The sequence below is a fragment of the Oncorhynchus tshawytscha genome, linkage group LG02, assembly GCF_018296145.1.
Source record: "Oncorhynchus tshawytscha isolate Ot180627B linkage group LG02, Otsh_v2.0, whole genome shotgun sequence".
Taxonomy (NCBI): Eukaryota; Metazoa; Chordata; class Actinopteri; order Salmoniformes; family Salmonidae; genus Oncorhynchus; species Oncorhynchus tshawytscha.
The window spans coordinates 33469942-33486731 of NC_056430.1; the positions used below are offsets into that span (position 1 = coordinate 33469942).

At 43.4% G+C, this 16790-nt stretch overlaps 1 protein-coding gene across 3 annotated transcripts in view; it reads left to right on the forward strand.

The window, feature by feature from the left end:
• The window catches only part of LOC112262872 (FYVE, RhoGEF and PH domain-containing protein 5), a 65705-nt gene that overhangs the window by 9911 nt on the left and 39004 nt on the right, over window positions 1–16790 (forward strand). For all 3 annotated transcript variants that reach the window (XM_042297080.1, XM_042297092.1, XM_042297087.1), the window contains exons 2-6: window positions 1079–3860; window positions 11557–11710; window positions 11796–11854; window positions 12034–12064; window positions 15645–15796. In XM_042297080.1, coding sequence (XP_042153014.1) covers window positions 1079–3860; window positions 11557–11710; window positions 11796–11854; window positions 12034–12064; window positions 15645–15796 — 3178 coding nt within the window. The remainder of the gene's footprint in view (window positions 1–1078; window positions 3861–11556; window positions 11711–11795; window positions 11855–12033; window positions 12065–15644; window positions 15797–16790) is intronic.

Genomic DNA, 16790 nt, shown 5'->3' on the forward strand with positions numbered 1-16790 from the left:
CAAGGTATTGGAGTGGCCATCACAAAGCCCTGACATCAAACCTTCAGAAAATGTGTGGGCAGAACTGAAATAGCGTGTGCGAGCAAGGAGGCCTACAAACCTGACTCAGGTACACCAGCTCTGTGAGGAGGAATGTGCCAAAATTCACCCAACTTATTGTGGGAAGCTTGTAGAAGGCTACCTGAAACATTTGACCCAAGTTAAACAATTAAAGGCAATGCTACCAAATACTAATTGAGTGTATGTACACTTCTGACCCACTGGGAATGTGATGAAAGAAATAAAAACTGAAATAAATCATTCTCTCTACTATCATTCTGACATTTCACATTCTTAAAATTAAGTGGTGATCCTAACTGACCTAAGACAGGGAATTTTTACTAGGATTAAAGGAATTGTGAAAAACTGAGTTTAAATGTATTTGGCTAAGGTGTATGTAAACTTCCGACTTCAACTGTATATAGCATTCTTTTGGTGGCAAGAATTTTATATAATAATTTAAATTGACAAACTGTAATTGTTGAGTCAAGGGTATATTTTTGTACCGGTTCAAAACCATGTGCCATGGAATTGGTACATCAAAAACCTCCCATTTACTTTGCAACCTGTATGGCTCAGCTGTCAACATTGTTGTCCTCAGATGAAACTGGTATATTTTTCTATTTATGCCAGTACCTTTCAGCCAATTTGTATCTGTAATATATGGCAGGCAGATAAGTTCCTTACCTTCTCCCTTATCCACTTGCCTCCTCCATTTTTTGTGGTAGTGCTGCAATCAATTGGTTGTAAATTTAGATTGAGGAGATATTCCCATATATTTTTGCTAACTGCATATGTGACATAACTCCTCCATTTATATTCATAATATCATTAATACATATAATACCATTTAAAAAACAAAATCCATGAAGAATGTTTTTTTAAGAATCAATATATTTGAGTTTAACCATAACATTTGTTTTTTTGTGCAGACCGCTAACCTCACAATTTTTCTGCTCTGTAAGTTTTGAATAATCCATTATCTTGTTTGGATATATCTAGTAGTAGCTCATGATGATGTCTTTTGTTTTCTTTTCAGATTTTAAGAAGCCTCCTCTTGCTCCTAAACCAAAACTTGTGAGTCATCTTACCTTCAAGCTTCCTTCCCCCCTCATGTCCCGGCCCTGCTCCTTAGCCAGGGGCCCCAAACCTCCCATCGCCCCCAAACCCACAGTACGACATGACCCTGAGGAGCGCGACTCCTCCCCGCTCTGCAACAACGCCCAGGAGGGGTGCACCAACGGGGACCTGCTGTCCTCAGATGAGGACCTGGACCAGGAGAACGAGCCAGAGGACTGTCTGAGTGGAGGGAAGGGGCTAGAGGAGGAGGAGCCAGTGGAACCTCAGTATGACTCATACTCTCTCAGTTCAGGGGTCAACGATCCTGAGAATGGTTATGAAGAGCAGATGGAACCGGAGGAGGAGGAGGAGGAGATGATGCAGGAGAAAGAGGAGGACTGGAGGTTAACTGACAGTGTTCAGGCAGAGGAGGTGGATTCTCTGGACACACTGGGGGTCAGTGATGCTGGCTTCACAATTTATTCAGTGGACTCGGTGGAGGTAATCGACACGGACATCACTGATGAGATTGACACAGAGGGCTGCTATGCTGGCGAGGCGCTGGCCGACACAGATGGCTTCTCTATCACCAGCATTGAGGAGGAGGAGGCAGCATGCTACTTCCGTGAAACTTGGCCTGGGAAAGAAAAAAAGGAGAATGTGGAGGCAGAGCACCAAATAGAGGAAGAAGAAGCAGAAGAAGAAGCAGCTGATACCACAGCAGATACAGAAACAGAATCTCTCTCTGAGGAACACATAGATCTCCTCGTCAAAGACAATGTAGAGGAGGACCTTGTTACCCAAGAGCCTTCATCCTTCAAGGAGGAGGATGAAGGGGAAGTAGAGGAATCCTCACCTTACCCTGGTACTCCTACCAATGTCCTACAGGAGGACTTTGGATATGATGTCATTGGTCCCTCAGAGGAGAGAGCACAAAGGTATCAACCATATTCCATAATTGATGAAGAGCCCATGACTGTTCAGTACAGTATGGAAGAGGGTGAGCGCCAACACAGCAAACATAAAGCAAAACAACTTTTCAACACAGAGGAGGAAGCAGTTGACCCTAACCTGGAACCCTACTACATCTCAACTGAGGACATTGTGGATCCAGAGCAGAGCCCTGCAGAGGGCAAAGGTGACGGATCAGCAGAGAGTGAGAGCACACTGGAAGAATCTTCACTGGTCACAACAGAGACCACGGAGCCCAGTGAGTACGCAGCCATAGGTGATGATGACTCCCTGTGTGAGGACATGGGTCATATTGAGTGTGTCTCTTCTGAGGACTACGTCGAGATAGGAGATGATGATGATGACGATGATGACGACAGGGAGAACATGACAGGTTCATGTCAGAGAAGGATGCCTGTAGTCCAGAGGGTGGAGGCTTTCTTGGACCAGAGTAACAACCAGCCCCGTTTCAGGCTGGTGTCCATCTCTGTGCCAGCGGACACAGACACCTCCCAGGCCTCATCGTTCTCTGACAGCCAGCTGCGCTCCCCAGATGACTCTGATGTGTTCAGGGATGAGGAGGACCTTGAGGGCCACATCATTCCCTACCTGGATGAGACAACCGACATAGAAGGTAACCTTAGTGATGAGCATGTCTACGAAGAGGCAGGCCTGGACTCAGAGGGGGAGAATTTCCTGCCTTTTGACAGAAAATCCATTGTGACCAGGTCCCGGTCGTTGTCAGGGAAAGTGCCTGGTTACGTGCCTGATACGGTTCCTGAGGAGGCGGGCTCCGAGTTCCACCTTCAGAACTACTGCGAGGTGGAATTGGACCGGAGCGGACCCACGCTGAGCAGCAGTCCCATGTTAAACTCAACCTGGGCCAAGAGCTCATCCAAACAACATCGCTTTCTCCTGTACCCCCGCTCCTTCTCCATGGAGGGACGGGACCTGCCCCTGTGTGTGTACAGGGAGGGCCAGGGTTCCCCAGGGGAGAGGAGGGAGGACAGCCTCTCCCTGCCCTGTGTTATGGGCTCTTCTGGAAGCTTCACCCAGCAAAGTCCCCTGCCCTCCAGCGGCCTGTCCACCCCTACTTCAATGGTGGACATCCCTCCTCCCTTTGAGCTAGCATACATCACCAAGAAGCCCATCACCAAGAGCTCTCCATCCCTGTTCATCGAGGGGGACTCCCCAGACAGGCAGAAAAAGAAGAAGTCCTCCTTCAAGCGCTTCCTGATGCTGAAGTTCAGGAGGAAGACAGAGAGCAAGCTGCTGGTGGACGTCAATGTGTCCTCCTCCAGGTCCTCCCCTGAGTCCAGCCACCACGGCCCTGCCAGGGTCCTTGATTTAGAGAGGCGCAGCACAGGCAGCTCCCCGCAACTCAAGTCCCGGATGGTCAGTAAGCCCCAGCGGTCTCCGGACTCCCCCTCCACCTTCCTGTTCTATAAGGATGGGAAGAGAAAAGGGGGTTCCGTGGCCTTCCTCAACCGCAGTGTGGCACGGGTGGAGTCCTTTGAGGACCGCTCCCGCGCCCCCTACACCCCCCTCCCTCTGACCAAGCCCCGCTCCATCTCCTTTCCCAACACTGACATGTCAGACTACGAGAATATCCCTGCCCAGACCCTCAGCTCTGACTATGAGAACATCCAGATCCCTTCCCGGAGGCCTGTACGACCTGGGACCTTTGCAGAGTTCTTTGACCACACGAGTCGGGTGCTGTCCTCTGCCAATGACACTGATGGTTACGTGGATATGAGTAGCTTCCCTGGGTTTGAGAGAAAAGCTCAGTCGCCTGAGCAAGAGCCTGAAAGGTATGGGTAAATTTGAGTTAACTTATACATCTGCCTTAGATCTCAAGGTGTATAGTTTGCACTGGTAACACACTTGTAATATTCATGTAACATACAACACACTTGTAACATTCATTTTTTGAATGTGTGGTGGGTTATGTGTGTACTGTATGAGAGTGAACCACTGAAGTAGATAGATGCTCCCGGTTGTAATATTAGGGATCCCTGCCACCTCTTATACAGAGCACTAGTCTTTTTGATTACTGTGTCCCCGTTGTGTGTGTTTACTACTCCCTAGGGATGAGGGATTTAGAACTGTTCCTAAGGGAGGGTCCCTTGCTGCCTTGACCACACAGTGGTCAGTCACACACACACACACACACACACACACACACACACACACACACACCCTATCCCTATAATCATCATTAAGCATTATAGTCATCATATTGCACATGCCATAAAGGAGACCGTGGGGCCGCAGGACTGGTGGAGACTGCTTGGAAGTTGTGCTTACATGTTCAGTCACATACAGTAGGAATTAGTTCATCATTGAGGAATGCATATATCAATTCATTTTGGCAGGTCATAGTTTGCTTTGGATGGCTACCTAAGGTATTATACAGACCTCCCCGGATGATTAATTTTCAGAACATTTTGGACTCATCACTCTTCCTTCCAGGCAGGTAATCAGAAAGAAGATTGGGAGATGCAATCTCAGTATTCCGTTAGCTCTATGATGTGTTGCCCTCAGCAATGCAGTATAGTAGCCATGTTTACTATTCTGGAGGTGTATGGGAGTTAAACACAAGTGTGTTTTGATACACAGGTCTCTGGGAATCCTCTAAATTAGTGATGCTGTTGCATGTTGTTGCATCACAAGCATCCAAAAGATGTTCAGTTCACATTAACGCAGGGGTGTCAAACATACGATCTGGTCAAGGGGGTCCAATCCGGCCTGCAGGTGGTTTGAGTAAAAAAATCAATATACTTAAAAATGACTAAAACCAAATGGAAACTGTGTAGAAATTATAATGGACCTATATTCATACAGTTTCTTGACAGTGTCCAGCTGTCATATAGTTTCTTGACAGTGTCCAAAAATCAGTGCAGCCCTCTGTACCTCGTTGAAGACTGGATGCGGCCCCTGGTGCAAAATTTGTTTGACACCCCAGCATTAAGGTGACATATTGGTGCACTGCAAATTTTAGATTACAATTTTAATACCCACATTGTTCAATTGAACACTTTCTTAGTGTGTATAATATGACCCACCGAAATAGTGTTAAACTAACACTTTCAGTGTTGATAAACTAACACCCCAAGAGTGTTGAGTCCCTAACATCAAGGGTGTTGCAAATTCAGACTTAAATGAACACTTTCTTAGAGCTGATGCTGTTCATAGTGTTAGGGAATTAACACCTGTGGTCTTACAGTGACTTGTTTTGAGGTGTTGTTTTAACACTGTAGGACAGGGATCATCAACTAGATTCAGCCATTCAGCCAACTAGATTCTTTCTTGAGTGGATGGTCGGGGGGCCGGACCATAATGACAAATCATTTGTAGGCTGCAAATTGACTGCAAGAAGCCAAATATAATGTTTTGACTAAAACATAATCATTTCAAACCTTGCTTACATTTGTATACGGTCGCCTCTTGCCCCTTTATTATGCGTGGGAATACTTTGGAACAGATTTCTTATATTTCATTCACTTGGAGCTGATTTCCTGGTTTAAAAAAAAAGTTTTTTTATGTCCTTCAGAAAGTATTCAGGCCCCTTGACATTTTCCACAGTTTGTTACATTACAGCCTAATTCTAAAATGGATTAAGTTGTTTTTTTCCCTTCAGCAATCTACACACAATTCCCCATAATAACCAAGCGAAAACAGTAACTTTTTTATTTTAGCAAATGTATTAAATATAAAAAACAAAAACATCTTATTTACATAAGTATTCAGACCCTTTCCTATGAGACTCAAAATTGAGCTCAGGTGCATCCTGTTTCCATTGATCATCATTGAGATGTTACTGCAACTTGATTGGAGTCCACCTGTGATAAATTCAATTGATTGGACATGATTTGGAAAGGCACACACCTGTCTATATAAGATCCCACAGTTGACAGGTCATGTCAGAGCAAAAACAAAGCCATGAGGTCGAAGGAATTTTCCGTATAACTCAGAGAGGATTGTGTGGAGGCACAGATCTGTGGAAGGGCACCAAAACATTTCTGCAGCATTGAAGGTCCCCAACAACACAGTGGCCTCCATCATTCTTAAATTGAAGAAGTTTGGAACCACCAAGACTCTTCCTACAGCTGGTCGCCCAGCCAAACTGAGCAATCGGGGGAGAAGGACCTTGGTCAGGGAGGTGACCAAGAACCCGATGGTCACTCTGAGAAAGCTCCTTTGTGGAGATGGGAGAAACTTCTAGAAGGACAACCATCTCTGCAGGACTCCACCAATCAGTTCTTTATGGTAGACTGGCCAGACGGAAGCCACTCCTCAGTAAAAGGCACATGACAGCCAGCTTGGAGTTTGCCAAAAGGCACCTTAAGACTCTCAGACCATGAAAAACAATATACTCTGGTCTGATGAAACCAAGATTGAACTCTTTGGCCTGAATGCCAAGCATCACATCTGGAGGAAACCTGGCACAATCCCTACGGTGAAACATGGTGGTGGCAGCATCATGCTGTGGGGGATGTTTTTCAGCGGCAGGGACTGGGAGACTAGTCAGGATCGAGGCAAAGAAGAACAGAGCAGAGTAGAGAGAGATCCTTGATGAAATCCTGCTCCATTGCGCTCAGGACCTCAGACCGGGGCGAAGGTTCACCTTCCAACAAGAGAGCGATCCTAAGCACACAGCGAAGACAATGCAGGAGTGGCTTTGGGGCAAGTCTCTGAATGTCCTTGAGTGGCCCAGCAAGAGCCCGGACTTGAACGCAATCGAACAGCTCTGGAGAAACCTGAAAATAGCGGTGCAGCAATGCTCCCCATCCAACCTGACAGAGCTTGAGAGGATCTGCAGAGAAGAATGGGAGAAACTCCCCAAATACGGGTGTGCCAAGCTTGTAGTGTCATACCCAAGAAGACTCGATGCAGTAATCGCTGCCAAATGTGCTTCAACCAAGTACTGAGTAAAGGGTGTCAATACATAAATGTTTAAATTATGTAAATGTGATATTTCCATTTTTTTATTTGTAATACATTTCTATAAAATGTATAATTTATAAAATCCTGTTTTTGCTTTGTCATAATGGGATATTGGGTGAAGAGGGAAAATGAGGGATGAGGGAAAAAACTATTTCATCAATTTTAGAATAAGGCTCCAGTTGGGGAATCCTGCGGATTAAAGCATTATTTTCATATCTTTTTCCAAGGTTGCCTTTTGAGTGAATTTTAGAAGTAACAGTACCACCCATGACTGTGTTTGCTAGTGACAGAGACATGATTGTTAAAATACTTTGACAGCCTTATTTTACCTTAACACAGTGGTCTGAAACTCCCGGTTTGCAAGCCATAATATGATGGCTTGCAAATTGTATAGTTCCTATTGGAATCCAGCCAGTATTAGAATATCCAACAATTGAAACTTTTAATCACTGCAGTTAGAATGACTGCCAAGGTAGGGAAGAATGATAAATGAGACTACTTAAACCATCTAAAATGGTACAGCCATCTCAATAATGGGAAAATTGTATTTATCTTTGTATAGTAAAAGATCAATTACTCAATCAATGTGCATGCAGAAACATAGATATTAAAACAAGCTATTTCTAAAAAGCAACCTGCAATAAATCATACTGGGAAATATGATACTATGGCCCCTTCCCATGTCTTTTTCACTCTGAGAGAGCTAACGGAAATTGAACTCAACGCAGTCGAGTAGCACCTGGTTAACACTTCATTTATTCACCGCAGGTGGCGTCAATTTCAATCCCACTGGTGTTAACATCACTAGAATCAACACTCAGATATAACACTCACAACACTTGTTACCTCAACACAGAGATTTTAATACCATTTGTTGTGTGCTTTTAAGAAATTTCAAATGAAATTGTTTTCAAATAAAGGGTCAGAGATCCACTGCCTGTACCAAACACATAGGGTCACATGTTTTCTACTCTCTCATTTGAACTGATATGGTTTTAGACTGCACATATTGACTGTCTTTACTTTCCATAGCAGGCTTTTGGCTATTAATCAGTTTGTCATGGTCAGGGGAATTACACTGTATGTTGTAGCTGAAGGTTGGTGAGCAGTGGTCAGGGGATCTGCCCGTAGGTGTTGGTTAAAGACAATACAGACTCAAACTTGAATTGATGTTCGACAACTCACACATTTGTGAGGACTACAGACTATCTGGACACCACCCTGGGTCTGGGCACCACCCTCTACAACTGGATCCCAGACTTTTTGACGAGCAGTCCACAGGCAGTGAAGATTGGCATCAACTTCTCCTTCACACTGATTCTTAACACAGGGGCTCCCAGGGATGTGTCCTCAGCCCTCTGCTGTACTCCATGTTCACCCACGACTGTGTGACTTTGCATGACACCAACTCCGTCATCAAGTGTGCTGATGACACCACGGTTGTAGGCCTGATAATCAACAACAATGAGTCCGCTGGTAGGGAGGAGGTAAGTGAACTGGCATTGTGGTGCCAGGACAACAATCTCTCCCTCAATGTCAGCAAAACAAAGGAGTTGATGGTTGATTTCAGAAAGCAGAGGAGGGAACATGCCCCAATCCACATCAACAGGACTGCAGTAGAGCAGTTTTAAGTTTCTCGCCATCCAGCCCTATCGTTTCATTCTGAACAGAACCATAATTTGTTTTCGTTGCATTCCACTGTTCCGACCAGCAAAATAATGTTCTACACAGGTTTGAATTTTAAAAAAGCATTTTTTGTGGGACTAAAAAAATGCCTGGAACGTGAAAGTACATTAATAATCGGTTCCCATGCTTTAAAAAAAAAATCTGTTCCGAAACAGTACATAATATTTGCATTTTTGGTTCAGGTTCTGTTCCTCAAATAATGTGTTATTTTACAGTTTTCTGTTCTGTTCCCCGAGGACTTGACATGGACCAACAACACAACCACACTTGTCAAGAGGGTGCAACAGCATCTCTACTTCCTAAGGTGGCTGAATAATTCCTCTCCAAATACTACTGCTGCACCATTGAGAGCATCCTCCTGACCAGTTGCATCACGGCCTGGTACAGGAATTGCTCCGTCCATGACAGCAAGGGCCTCTAGCGGGTGGTGAAGACAGCCCAGTACATGGACCGTGCTCCCACCCATCCAGGACATCTACTCCAAACGGTGCCCAAGGAAAGCCCGCAGCTTCGTCAAGTACACCACACCCCAGCCACGAGCTGTTCACTCCCTTACCACTTGAACTGGGCTGACCACACATGTACTGTATTTCTTATTGTTGTTGCATTTATCGAGAAGGAACCAGCAAGTAAGCATTTCTTTGGACGGTGTAAACCATGTGTATCCCGTACATACCACTAATAAAACTTGAATTTGAAACTTGAGGTTGGTCAACAGTGGTCAGGGGCTCTGCCTGTAGGTGTTGGCTAGAGGTTGGTCAGCAGTGGTCAGGAGCCCTGCCCATAGGCTAGGTGTTGGCTACAGGAAGGCCTGGGTGTGGGGCCTGTGAGGTCATTGTCAGGTCATCCCTGGGGAGGAAGTGTCCTGCCTTTGAGCGTCCATTTCTCTGTTTACGGGAAATGCCGGAGAAGGGGTGGAGGACTTTAAAGGGCTTTACAGTACATACAGGTCTTGACTTGTTTGTGGTGTTGAACGCAGAAACAGTCAAGCACCGGTAACACCTCTTGTGATAGCATTAGTAGCACATCACTTAACATACTGAGGCACAATTATTTGTTACTCCAGCCTTCTTTACAGGTATCTTTACTAATTTTGCCACTAGAATAATTACTATCCAACAAACCAAGTCCTTCAGTATATTTGAGGTCACTGACCAGTGGATACTCACCCTTCCACTATCAGCAGGACAAACAAATAAGCTCTCAAAGAGCCTGGGGAAGAGGGGAAGTATAATTTGTTATCCCCTTTTGTAATTCGCCACTGTAGATTTGTTCTTTGGCTGTAATAAAACATTATAGCACAGAGGCTGCAGAGACCGGATGCTATTGCCATGGTTAAGGGACAAAGTTGTAACATGCAGAGATTAAGATGTGTTTTTGGTTGGAAATTATTTGGAAGCTGAAAACTGGGAACTGACTCAATTAGGTTCCTTTGTTCTGATTTAGTCGAGGACACCACTATTAACTGCATCCCATCCCATTGATGCTGGTCCATGGCCTGGGTATGGCTGTGTCGCTGGAGGCACTCTAGGTTTATTGGTGGTCTTTCCCCACACTAAAAAGACCTCTCATCTCTTCTCATAATATCACGTTGTTGCTCTCCATATGTCTGATGTTCCTCCATATGACCTGCTATTATTACAGCAGTCTTGCCCACTCACCCTCTGAATGGCACATATACACAATCCGTGTCTCAATTGTCTCAAGGCTTCAAAATACTTCTTTAACCTGTCTGATCCCTTCATCTACACTGATTGAAGTGGATTTAACAAGTGACATCAATAAGGGATCATAGCTTTCACCTGGATTCACCTGGTCAGTCTATGTAATGGAAATAGCAGGGAGTCCTTATGTTTTGTACACTCAGTGTAAATGTACTGTCAATGCTGTATAAAGATAATACTTCATGTTGTGGTCTGGAGATAAAGACATTCATGATGGAAATGCCATACTGTACATTGGAATGGGCAGATAGAATCTTGAAAAATGTCTCTAACAATGTCATTGTTCTCTTCCTGAACAAATAGTTTTTAATTTGTTTCCCTGAGAAACTTTGAGTTGTATTAGCCATTCATCATGGCAGAAGGCCTGACACCGTGACCTATGAGAGATCACTCTGGGGTTGATTAATCCTCCTTTCCATTGATCAGACGTGTTCCTCTTCATTTCCTATAAAGAAGCTTTACCAGCCCTCTCTGTGTTGGTTTGAAAATGGATCCTAGCTGAAGACAAGCTGTCTCACTCTGTCTCCCACCTTCATATTAATCTCAGGATGGTTTTTATGTTGTTTTTTATTTATTTTTTGCTAATGATCAGAGTTTGGGATTTTATGAATTCGATCCACTGCCCATCAGAGGAGTTACAGCTTCATAATGCCTCTCTGTAAATGTCCTTTGGTTTATTAATATATTTGGTGGGTTTATTGTCTCTCCTCTCTCTCCTCTCCTTCCTTCCTTCACTGGCTCACCCTCATCATTTGCCAGATTTCAGAAAACTGCACTGATAAAACTGTCACTGTATGGTGTGTGTGTTTGTTAACATACCTATTTTAATGTTTGAATGTGTATTTGTTGACATGTATGTGTGAACTACACTACAGTAGGATCTTAATTTGAGCCAGATTGCTACAGCAGGAAAATAATCCTGCAGCAACAGGAAATGTGGATTATTATGTGGATTATAACTGATGATACATTTTTCGTAAGAGAAAATCAAGTCTGAAATTTAGAGTGGAAATTACAGACTTCAGAAGCCTTTTTTTAACCTCAAATACACTACATGTTTTACATGTAGGAAAGTTCACCTGCAACAGGGTGATCAAATTAAGATCCTACATCTCTATACGGATGCTCTTATCTGGTCCTGTCCTCTCAGTGCCTATACAGAAGCCTACACCGTGTGCGCCATAGCTGTTGGTTCACCTGGCGGGTCAGAGGTTGAGGCTGGGGGCGGGACAGTGGAGGAGGAGGACCAAGAACAAACCTCTGAGGAGGAGGAGGGAGGAGCAGATAACACATATGACAGACGGGTAAATTTTCAAAACCAAGATATTGTTATTGTATTATGTTTGCTATTCCATAGAGATTTGTTACTGATAATGTTGTTCTTTACAGACCGACGGTCGATCCAGAGCCTTCTACATTGCCAAAGAGCTGGTGGACACTGAGAGATTGTGAGTGACCTGAGGATCACATATAACACTACTAATCAGCATCATTGTAACTCTTTTACTCTGTAACATTGTTGTGTCCTTTTCACCTTGTTGTTTCACCTTAACAACCTGTAAATTAACGCATTTTTACATTCATCTGCACATGTAAACCTGACAGTGCATCAATTCTCTCTCTGCAGACATGTGAAAGCCCTCAAGCTTCTCCAGGAGGTAGGTATGAAGACGTCTCTGAACCAGACATGTATTTCTAGATGGATTAGATTTCCTCTCACCTTCATGTAGCAAACTCTCTTCCAGGAAAGCTGTCTGTCATTGGGCATTTGGTGCCCCTATGAGTTGGTAGGAAAAAGATACAGGAGATGGATCAGAGAGGCAGACAACAAGGTTTATACAAATCTCCTCTGTTGCAATCCCAATGCTAGGCTATAAGCAAGGGGAAATAATGTCTAGATGCTTTTTACAGTGGAGATCAAGTTTATGAATTGCCTGGCTGGGCTGATGGGACAGGGGATGTGCAGTGATTTCTCAGATAGAACAGTAAACAGGCATTTCACCGTCATAGACGTGGGTTGTTGTGTATAGATAACAGTTGGAAACTTGGCTTGGGAGAGAGGGAAGGAAGGATGTATCTATAATACAATGTAATTGTATTTATTTTTGTGACTTGCAAACCTGCTGTAAAATGAATAAGAGTTCTGGACAAATTAGGAGAGGGTGTCGAGTCATTATTATTCCTTGTTTGCCATTATAGCCAATGGTGGTCATTGGTGAGAGTGGAGATGGGGCTCTATCTGAGGGCCAAGGTGGCTGAGAGGGCATCAGACACTTCCCTGAAGTATGTGTGGTGCATCCACTCATCTCACTTTTGTCTCTCTGTGAACCACTTTCCCCAAGTAGAGCCCCACCAACCACTGTACTTTAATTCAATTTTGAAGGTATTACAAACTAATGTGACTTTACTTTCATTAATCTGATTACTTTTATTTATCGAATCAACTATGTTTAATTGTTACCCGATTAAATTAATAATGTAACATTTAACTCATTAGGAATTTGGGGCACCATGAGATAAGTTGTTTAAAGAGTTACCATCTCCCGAATTAAACTCTAAAGGTCATTACCTATCACATCCATAAAGCAGTCAACGTATTAATGATAACCTCTTATCAGTCATAACCTTCTTGGATCTGCAAAAACCCCAGCCGTACTTATGAATTCAATACTACAGAAATTGGTTTAATTATTTATTTTATAGCTAACTAAATAATAACACAATAAACTTACACACTCAATACAAGAGAAAAAGGTACCTAGTGGACTGACATAATATGGTGGCTTTTTACAAAACGACATGGCGAGGGAGAGAGAGAGAAAAAGAAAGTGAGACACATCATTTATACATTTTAGAAACTATTCTCACAGTAATCATGTACTTTGCACAAGAACCGCCACCTCTTTAGAATTAGAAATCATGAACTTATTTGTGTGTATGCCTTCGCTCGCCGTTTATCACTGTCACAACCAGCCCTCCTCAGCAAGGTTGTTGGCCTTTCAGCGGCACGCTTGTATAGCTCTGATTGTCTGAAAGTGGTCTCCCCTTTCCCATCTTCTACTGTTGTTCACTCTGGAAGATGCTCCATGGAAGATAGGGTAGCCAGCTGTGTCGACAGTTCCCATTGGTGATGAGAGTAGTAGGATACAATGATTTGACAAGAGTAGTAGGATGGTAGGATGGCTAAACAGCCGTACCAGTGATTGTCTGGAAGGTGAGCTTCTCTCCGCTTCCGGGTGTTGATATTGAAGGTTCAAACCCCTCTGGACGTGAGCTGCAGCTCTATACACACCTTTCTGGTCTGGGAGGTGAGTTTATTTTCTTCACCTCGTGTTGAGGTTCAAAGTTCCAACCATTTCAAAAGTTTAACTACCACTTCACATTTCCTGGTCTACTGTTAATTTCTCCACCAATCCTTTTATGCACTCTGGCTGAAGGGGATGGCTCCGTCTGGCTGACACACTCTCTGACCACACTCAGGATGTGGCTACATGCTATTCAAAGATTTAGGAGACAAATTATCTTATGGCTCCTAAAATCACATTCCTATCGTAACAGAAGTATTTTCATAATTGTTCATATTTCCTATACAACGTTAAGTATGGAGACTTCATACATGTAGGGTATATAATTTAAGTTACAGTATTTCCTTTATAACCTTTTGAATAACATGACAAAATACATAACAATTTGACATTAGTTTTCTATAGATCATCTCTGACCATTCCCCACGTTCTTTTGTTAGAAATATTGTTTAGTGGGAAAAAGTCTGTTAACAAAGCACATTCCTTGGTGGATTTTGGAGGGAGATCTCTCTGGATCTCCTCTCCTTTAATTTATGACAGAGTGTGAGCTGTCAAACTGGCCCAGTTACCCCCCCCTCTTTTGTGGGTGAGAGAAGGACTGGTTACTGTCATCCATTGCCAAGCTGATCTGACCCATTTGAATCCTCACAGGACAGTCATGACACTGAACACAGTGTTTAAGTGGCAGTCTTTCTCCAATGTATTTACAATGACATAACCCACAGACTGTTGGTACATTAGGAGAGGAGTTGGAGCCTAAAAGCCCTAAAAAGGCACAACACCTCAAAGTACAAAGTACTTGCTTTATGTGTGTTCATCTATTAAATGTTTTCTCAGCCTACATGTTCACACATTCTATATATGTAATGTATACAATAACTATGTATTCATACTATGACTCTCCCATATCCATGAGATGTCCACCACCCTCATATGACATGTCTGCTAAAATGTTTTATCTGGTTCTTCAATGAAAGGATTAGACCCACCCGTTGTATAAAGTGATATGGTTGGTACAGTAATAGGTACACAAGCAGAAGCATGTTCAGATCTTGGCAGACATAACATTTTTTGTCTGTGGTGACGTCAAATCGTGTGAATCACTCAGACAAGATAGAATCATTGGGATGGCTTTGAATTATGTAACGGAGGGGTACCTACAGACTGGAGAACAGCACTGTCTGCATTAGCTGTGTAGAAGGGTTTTCAGCAGCAGAGAAGCCTATCCTATGTTGGGGGAGAGTAAGTGGTTCATTACACATTTCAGAGAGAAGGCAAGGGAAGGCAACCCTTCTGTGGTCAAAGTTCATCTCGGTTCACTTCTCGCTGCATTACATCACAAGGCCTTGTCTGTCACCTCTTTCCTGAGAAACCAGGCTTGGATTGGTATGGCGCTTTAAAAAGTGGGTCAGCTCTTGCCTTGGGACTGATTCAACATTCTAACGTGGTTAATGGAATGACACAGCAATTTTACACTGTATTATTTCTAAAATACTGGTTGAGAACAATTGTTGTGATCAATGAGACGTAATTGTAAGATGTAATGAAAATTCCATCACAGAATGTGGTAATGCCCCTCTACCAGTGATTGACAGGGTGCTGTACTATACTGTACATAGGGAAGCTGGTAAAGATACCGTAGAAATCCTACTTACTTCTCATGGCGTATGGAGATAATCTAATGTTCTGTGCTCTGTACATTATATGCTAACTGGCTACTTCATGCAGTCATTTATAGTCAGTCTAAAAATAGACATCATAACACAGACAGACAGAATGCTCACTGAATTGGAAGTTATCATTTTAGTTATGTGATTGGAGGAATCGTCCAGCCGTAGGACTCGAATTCGAATTCATACGTTGAATGTGAATGTGTATCATGTACATTTTATTAATAACCCATATGATGAAATCATCTTTGTCTCTGTGTCAGGACTTCAGGGAGGCGGTGGGGGCTGCAGTAGGGGATGAGGGGGATCCTGTGCTGGAGGAGGAGCGGCTGAGAGAGATCCTCAATGAGCTGCCCGATGTTTACACTCTGCACCGCAGAATCCTCACCGAGTTAGAGAATCGCATCCGACAGTGGTGAGACATTGACTGCACACCATACACACAAATCAAATCAAATTGTATTGCTCAAAATCAAATCAAATCAAATCAAATTTTATTTGTCACATACACATGGTTAGCAGATGTTAATGCGAGTGTAGCGAAATGCTTGTGCTTCTAGTTCCGACAATGCAGTAATAACGAGCAAGTAATCTAACTAACAATTCAAAAAAAAAAAAAAAAAACTACTGTCTTATACACAGTGTAAGGGGATAAAGAATATGTACATAAGGATATATGAATGAGTGATGGTACAGAGCAGCATAGGCAAGATACAGTAGATGATATCGAGTACAGTATATACATATGAGATAAGTATGTAAACCAAGTGGCATAGTTAAAGTGGCTAGTGATACATGTATTACATAAGGATGCAGTCGATGATATAGAGTACAGTATCAACGTATGCATATGAGATGAACAATGTAGGGTAAGTAACATTATATAAGGTAGCATTGTTTAAAGTGGCTAGTGATATATTTACATAATTTCCCATCAATTCCCATGATTAAAGTGGCTGGAGTAGAGTCAGTGTCATTGACAGTGTGTTGGCAGTAGCCACTCAATGTTAGTGGTGGCTGTTTAACAGTCTGATGGCCTTGAGATAGAAGCTGTTTTTCAGTCTCTCGGTCCCAGCTTTGATGCACCTGTACTGACCTCGCCTTCTGGATGGCAGCGGGTGAACAGGCAGTGGCTCGGGTGGTTGATGTCCTTGATGATCTTTATGGCCTTCCTGTAGCATCGGGTGGTGTAGGTGTCCTGGAGGGCAGGTAGTTTGCCCCGGTGATGCGTTGTGCAGACCTCACTACCCTCTGGAGAGCCTTACGGTTGAGGGCGGTGCAGTTGCCATACCAGGCGGTGATACAGCCCGCCAGGATGCTCTCGATTGTGCATCTGTAGAAGTTTGTGAGTGCTTTTGGTGACAAGCCGAATTTCTTCAGCCTCCTGAGGTTGAAGAGGCGCTGCTGCG